This window comes from Acyrthosiphon pisum, chromosome X, assembly GCF_005508785.2.
Source record: "Acyrthosiphon pisum isolate AL4f chromosome X, pea_aphid_22Mar2018_4r6ur, whole genome shotgun sequence".
NCBI classification, from domain to species: domain Eukaryota; kingdom Metazoa; phylum Arthropoda; class Insecta; order Hemiptera; family Aphididae; genus Acyrthosiphon; species Acyrthosiphon pisum.
Window position 1 is genome coordinate 8,773,843 of NC_042493.1, and position 8,184 is coordinate 8,782,026.

The 8,184-nt window shown below is 26.7% G+C and overlaps 1 protein-coding gene across 1 annotated transcript in view; it reads right to left on the reverse strand.

Annotated features, from left to right (window-relative positions):
- Positions 1-2,575: 2,575 nt before the first annotated feature.
- Positions 2,576-8,184, reverse strand: part of LOC115033011 — an 11,236-nt gene continuing 5,627 nt past the window's right edge. The window contains exons 3-4 of the mRNA XM_029485915.1: positions 7,065-7,269; positions 2,576-4,085 (exon numbers count right to left, since the gene is read on the reverse strand). Coding sequence (XP_029341775.1) covers positions 2,595-4,085; positions 7,065-7,269 — 1,696 coding nt within the window. The 3' untranslated portion in view covers positions 2,576-2,594. The remainder of the gene's footprint in view (positions 4,086-7,064; positions 7,270-8,184) is intronic.

The following is an 8,184-nucleotide window of genomic DNA, read 5'->3' on the forward strand; positions in this document are numbered from 1 at the left end:
AAAAACGTTTGAAAACCCAAACCGAAACCATAGAATTGAAAAACCGCTCTGTACTGTCTTGAAAAACGGATTAAAATTTAAAACTAATGTCGGTTTCTTTGAATTCCATAAAGTTAATTATATTATTTGTAATTCTACTATTTTATACGAAGAAATTATTATGTTAGGATTTATTGATAAAAATCCCGATGCAGTTACTGAGTATTACGAAATATTAATATAATATATATTATTACTAAACTTATGATTGAAAATTGAAAATACAAATAATATAGTGTGATGTTATTGTAATATACAATTAAATATTAATGTAATCGAATAATGATCTCAACCATAATATGGCAACATAATATTATGTCGAATGCAAAAGTAGGCGTGAGGCACCTAAATTAGGTACAAAATATTCAAGTTAATAACACGAAATTAGTTCTGCTGAACGTTTATTTGTTATATCGTATATTGTACACTAATTATACAAAGCAGCCATATTTCAGGGCTTTAGACTCGGCCCTTATAATAGTTAATAGATAATAAAAATCGAATCTACAGTAATTAGACAGGAAAATAAAATGGACATTTTTAAAAACCGTTCCAAAAACCAAAACTGAAAATTTTCTAAAACCGTTCTTTAAACCGATAAAATATTTGAAAAACGTTTTTTAAAACCGAAACCAAAACCAAAAAATTTAAAAAACCTGTCTTAAAACCTAAACCAAAACCAGAAAATTTAGAAAACCGTTCTCAAGAACTAAAACCGTAACCGTTAAAATTTAAAACGGTTTCGATCCCTGATGAAAACATAAGATTTGGTTTTAAACCCCTTCCGAAAATTTGTTCCAGCTAAAGCCTTGATACCTACTATAAAGTAGGTACCTATTAGAGTTTAGAAGTCTCTGTTATTGTGTGATTCAACAATGTGTCTATGTTAAAATCACAGATATACATAATAAATAATAATACTTGGTTATTAGTCATAATAATATTTTCACTTTATTACCATATCAATATATTAGAGTTTCTTACAAATACAAACATTATAGTTAATTTATTACATTTATTTATCTTTAATTAAATATATTTATTTCCATTGATTGTATCTTATTTCTAAATTAAAATTGTTTATGTATTATAATATATGTTGTAAAAAAAATTGTAATTATACATTAATTAGTAAAGTTCTTATTTTCATAGTTTTTGTACTACATTTGAATTTCAGTTTATAAATAACAATACAGATTAATAAACAAAAATATTTAATGAAATTAATCAATATAGAATATATGCTAATGGGTATAGTTTCATCTTATTTAGTAATACGATTATGAATGGGAACCACTAAACCATTTGAGCTTAAACCTTAATACTATCATAATTCATAAGAATTCTAATACTGATTGTATTAGATTACCGAGCTTTGTTTGTTTACTCAATTATCTAACATATCAAATGCCAGTTTTTGATTATTATAAAAAAAATGAAAACTGTAATACTTGTAACTTTTTATTAACACTATTAATTATAATCCCAATCTCAATTATCAGATTTAAATATTTTCTTTCTGTTACAATATTTTTCTTGTAATTTCCATTCCTCTTTATTTTTTCATATTATTAGTCGATCTAGTTTTCACTTTATTGGATATTGACATTTTTGGACCATTTGATAAAATGTCAAATATAGAATATCCATTAATCCATCCTTGATTTCTAGATTGATTCGGAGTTTTATCTAGCTTACTCATATTTTTATTTTCTGGCTTTTTATTATGAATATTTTTGCTTGGTTTTGACAAGGGAGAATGATGTTTTGATGTTTTTGTAGAATCGTTTTTATAAGTCTTATTATCTGTTTTCCATCTTTTAGAATCGTTATGATATTCTGAGGGATTACTAAGACTCCTTTTTAATGAATTATCTGTGGAACAATAACTGCTGGTGATATTTCCATCAACTTTTTTAATATATTTTTTAGACTTATTGATATTGTAATTATTGATATCAAACTTAAAGCAAGAATCGTCTTGATATATATCTTCTTTTTTTTTATATTTATAATATTTTCTTGAATTGTCATGGCTTTTAAGTATATTTAAATTTTGTTTATCTTCTTCAATAGTTGTAGGTTCTTTGTCAAACTTGCAATCCTTATTCTTTGTTTCATTTTTTTTATTAATAGTCTGCTTTGTTTTAAACATGTCAAACTCAAATAGATTGCACATGCTAAAATATGTAGGATCTATTGATTTAGAATCCATATTAATTTTAGGTTTACAGTATTTCTTTTTTCTTTTATGATGATCCAAATATAATACTGGTTTTTTCTGTTCTTTATTATTTTTAATATTCAAATGTTTGCTAATATATTCATTAACATTTGTTTTTTCTACTTCACCTCGGATTTTCTTAGGTTTAATATTGTGACTTTTGCATCCCATTGATCTAGTACTGGAAATACTTTGAGATTTATTGTCTTTATATTCATTAATATTAACTTGATTATAATTAACAGATTTATTATTTTCACTGTTTCCATTATTTGAAATACCGCCTGTTACTTCATTGCAATTTGTTTTCTTTATTTTATCTTTGGTTTCATCATGTATAATCTTGTTTTGGTAATTTGTTTTCAAAGATAATAAAACGTTTCGAATTACTTTTTTCGCATATATCATTATCTATCTTCTCTTCATCAATATTAGTTGATTTTTCTACATCAACAAAGTTTGGTTGAACGACAAATTCAATAGAATTTTTTGCAACAAATCCATCCAAGGATTTTGGTTTACTTTGTAACTTTTTTTGGCCTTCTTTTTCTTTTTTACTAGTTTCACTAGAACACAAATGGTCAAGTTTTTCAACACAATTATAATTTGGATTATTAGTTAACAAGTTACTTGGGGTCACCCAATCCTTAGGATACTCATCCCCGAATTTATAACCTATTTCTAATAATGTTTTATTCCTATCTGCAACTTTAGGTATAGGGTTAACAAAATCAGTATTTATTGCATCAGATGTATGCATTCTATTACTTATTGTACACTTATTTTTTTTTGTCAAAAACAATCCATTTATATCGGATATTGTTCCGTCGATAGCCGAAGCACATTTTGGGTCAATTAATAACTTAGGATCAGAACGCAGAATTTGAGAGTCTAATAGTGGTGTTTTACTATTTGGTGGAATTATTTTTGGCTGAGTATCACTTGGAGAATTATATTGAGATTGAAAAACAGATTCAGATGGACATAGACTATATTTTGATGAACCGCTAGTAGAAAGTGTACCTAACAATGAACTTAATTGTTGGTTTTTGAATTTTGGACTTGATTGAGATTGAATGAATTCTTTAGGAGTATGTTTGTTTGAAAAATCTTGAAACCTTTTAACTTCTTCAAAAAACAAATTTTGTAGTTCAGCAGCAGATTCTAACATCTTGTAATTAGATTTTGGTGGATGATTGTTGTTTTGATCTTGCTTTTTATTCTGGTTATCAGTTTTCCCTAAGCCATAATTTATCATCTCATCATGATGTACATTAAAAGTATGTGTATCTTGATTACCGCTAGATGATGGCGAATATCTTGACGAAGTGCTAGTCCGTTCCTTAGAAATATTCTTAGCAAACTCGGGCAATGGTAGCGATAATATATCAGAATCAGCATATTGTGTTGGAGGCTCGAGTCTCTCCGGTGGATACTCGTTAAATATTATTGTAATTGAACTGTTTTTGATATCAATTGTTTTTGAAGAATATTTAGGAATGTCAATATTATAGGTATTTAAATATTTCTGCTGTGATGTGTACTGAGCATTATTAACATTAATTGAATTATTGTGTGGATCACTGATATTTATTGGGTAAGTTTCATCATTGATTGTACATTTACAAGAAAGATCTACATGACGTGCACTGTAAGGTGATGTTTGAGCCGTGTTATCTTTTATCTGAATAGTGACATTATCATTATTTCTAGTAGATACATCAGAAGCTTGACACCTTAAAGATGCTAAACGAACATTAACTGGTTTACCTTCTATATAGCTACCATTCGTTGCAGTAACAGCTGACTGCGCATGTAATTCCTGTAGAATAAATAATAAAATAAATTAGTAATTTAGAATAATATGAGTTATGCATCATACCTAGAGATAGAATGTTGATGACTTTTACATTTTAAATTCTGAGCATAGCAATGAATGTATTGATTTTATAATGTTGTGTTTTTTTATTTTTGTGTCTCTAATCACCTTTTAGGACAGTTAACATTCTTAGATTTTCTACAACAGTATCTATTCTGTTAGGAAACCGAAACTAGTTGGTACATGGGGGGCCAAAAGTCTAAAAATGTCTCTGTAGTTTTCAAAAGCACCGTGAAAAACAAATGAACAATTAAGGAAAAAAATGTCTACAAGCAAATTAAATAAAATTTTTATAACAAAATTTATCGAATTTAAAATTTAATAATTATTTTGTAGTTAAAAATGTATAAAATTTTCAATTTTTATAGCTTAGGATTGAGAATTTAAAACAAGGTTCCACGTAAATAGATTTTATGTAATTTACTTTATTCACAATATTATCAAATATACTAAGTAATATCCAGTGGTCGGGAGTAGCGCGTTAATTGTAGCGATGCTACAGTAGCACGCTACTTTAGCTGTAGCGATTAACATAGCATCGCTATAATATATACAATGTAGAGAAATACTAAAGCGCGCTAGAAATTTATGGTTAGCGTAGCAAAAATTTTCATTATTTTATCGCTACTTCTAACCTATTTCATGATAATTAAAATATTATGGTGTATGTTTATTTATTTAATTAAGATGACTAGATGAGTGTATTTTTGAATTTTTTGGGTTTAATAACCCATACCGCTAATCAGTAATCATAGATTATAGATAAGAGTATTATTATAATGTTATATTTTATATTATTAAATACAGAACCATAAATAATAATAAATATATTAGTATTTTATTATCAATATTTTTATTTTCAGCATTTGGCATTTTCTGTGTTTCTTTTATGTATTAAATTTTATACGTAAAAAAACAGTATTTTAGATTCTATGTATCATTGAATTTAGATTTAACACTTCCATCACAATGACCTACACAAGTACACAACGACAAGGTCCACTTGACACTTAAGCCATACAGCGGAGCATAAATGTTCTAGATCCGTGCTTGCCATCAACTTTTTTTAAAATGTTTAGCAAATCAAAATTCTTTGTAATCACTAATCCTCTTGCTGTATGAAATCCTTTCTCCCAATGACCAAATGTTTAATCAGTACAAACTACTAATTAGCAATTTTCAATAAAACGTTTTGAGTTTTGTTACAGAAATACATGAGATACATTGAATAAACCGGCCTTCTGATATTACAAGAAAATAGTGGTAGGCATTAACAAATAATGACCAAGTACCAGTGTTGGGTAGTAACGTAACGGAAGTAATGGCGTTACTTTGCTTGTAACGCGTTACGTAATTTCATTAGAATTATATCCAAGTAACGAAAATGTAATGGAAATTACTTTTGATAAGTAATTTCTATAAAATAACGCGTTACAGTTTCGAATTATTAAGTACCTACCTATTGTCAAAAAAAAAAAAAATATATGTTTAATGTGTTTAATGAATTTTTTCAATTCACGAAATTGAAATTCTGAAATAGAATTTGAATCTATACTTTATTTTAATATTATAAAGAGGAAAGATTTGTATGTTTGTAACGAATAAACTCAATAACTACTGGACAGATTTCAAAAATTCTTTCACCATAGGAATGCTACATTATTCCTGAGTAACATAGGCTATATTTTTTACTAGAAAAATTATCAATCCATACCAAAACTTCAATAATGTTCTTTTTTTGTATGTACATTCATATCTCGAAAAGTAATCAACAGATTTTAATACAGTTTTCACTAATATATTGGTTGAGTCACAGAGAAGGTTTTAATGTATAATTTGTTTTGGATAAATTGAGTAGTTAAAAGTAATAAGAATAATATCTATATAGGTATATGTATAAATTAATGTTTGTCTGTACGTCCTTTATGCATTCCTAAACGGCTAGACCGATTTTTATGATTTTTTTGTGTAGTTTTGAGTGGTTCCCTGGAAGATTTAGATTCACATTTGGACCCGGTATGTCCAACTCGGAGAGGTGCTCAAACAGGAATTTTGAGATTAACAACGGAAATTTTTGTTTATAAATAGTTGCTATCGGTTATAGGAGAAATAATAATTAGTAGATATTAATATTTTATTTGTATATTGGTTGCCATTGGTTAATTGGGTAGATCAAGCATGCATACAATAAAATTTTCGGTTAATGCCTGCTTAATATGCTAATGCACACTGTCCGCGATGTGACATAGTTTGATTGCCTACTGGGGTGGCTGAGTTGCACTTACTACACCTAGGTACACCCAAAAGGAGTTGAACAATCATAATTTTTTTTAAGATTTGACTTTTTTATGGGCAACATAGTGTGCAGGATCAGCTATATTATAATAAATTGGAAGAAATATGGCATATAAATATTATACAAATATATTTATTAAAAATACAAATCTTTGGTCTGGTTAGTCGGGCAGGACAGCTAGTATCATATATTATTGTTATTAATTTTTGAGCCAACATTTGAGTAAAACGTTGTAATTATTAAATTTTAGATGAATTTAAATATTTTTTAAATGTCAGTGTGTGTATAAAATATAATAATATACATAACACTCTACAAGTATAATATTTTTGAAAAACAACAAAATAACTAAGATTAAAAAGGTGATGGCTGATGATTGAGAGGAAAAATATAAACATATATTGTAAAATAAATATACTCACTGTGTCACTCTAAATCTAAAATCTAAAAATACCATTTTCATTGACATTTTACTTAAAAAAACAACTACTGAAATCGCTTTAATTAAAACATGTTAACATGTTAATGAACCAGAACTTCAGTATCTAAATTCTACAAATTGTGTGTGATGACTGTAGTAATATGCTATGTAAATCAATAAAAATATAATTAATATTAAAATTTACCTCTTGAAAACACAACAAAGCACATTTGTTAAATCGGTCAATTAAACATTTATGAGTAGGTCCAAATTGACTAAAATGAGATTCCAGATATTCATTAGAGACTGAATCTGCAATACCATTAACCCAAATACAGGTAATTTCTGATGTAAATTCCTTGGAAGCAATACATGTATTATCTGCCTCACCATAATGACTTACTGCTGACCTAGATATTATATACAAATTATAATTTCTGTATTAATAAGAAATATAACATTTGAATTTCAATGAAACTAATACTTTGTCTTTTTTAACATGCTTGAAAAGTTGGCAGATGAAAATAAATAATAATAATTTTAATAAAATTAAGATCATCATTTTTTACTTATATACAATATTTTTCTAACAAGCATAATTTAAATAATAAAACAAAATTAAATTAAAATTGCCAAATTTAAGCATTTATAGTTGAACATTTGTTGTACATGTTCATGCAAAGCTTTTTAACATTTTATTAAGATAACACCCTAATTTAGAACCATAAAAATAGTAACACTTAAAATATTTAATGGATTTTTTAAAAAGTAAAAATTATAAATTTACATGTAAATCGAGAATGAGATTATTTTTATAATTCACTTTGTTTTAGATTCTGAGTGGAACGATGAATGTATTGATTTTACAATGATGTGTGTTTTTTTATTTTTTTTTTTTATTTTTTTTTTATTTTTTTTTTATTTTATTTTTTATTTTTTTTGTGTCTGTGTACACGATAAGTAGTCGAAATAATGCTACGATTTTCAACTTCAGTATCTTGTTCAATCAGAAAGTGAATATCGTTGGTGCATTGGGGAGGTCAAAATTTAAATTTCCCAGTGGTTTTCAAAAGCACCGGGAAAAACAAAAGAAAAATTAAGGAAAAACGGGAATTTTTACGCAAAATCTGTTTTCGAGAAAATCGATTTTGGTTTTTGGTGTAACTTTAAAAAAAATGACCGTGGATGCATGAAATTTTGACTGAATGTTTACATTTCCATTTTCTATACACGATAAAATTTTCAAAATATTTTGACTTATTTTGAGCTCTTTACGGACATTGTCAGTTTTCATTTTTTTTTAGTTTTTTTTCTAAAAATATCAA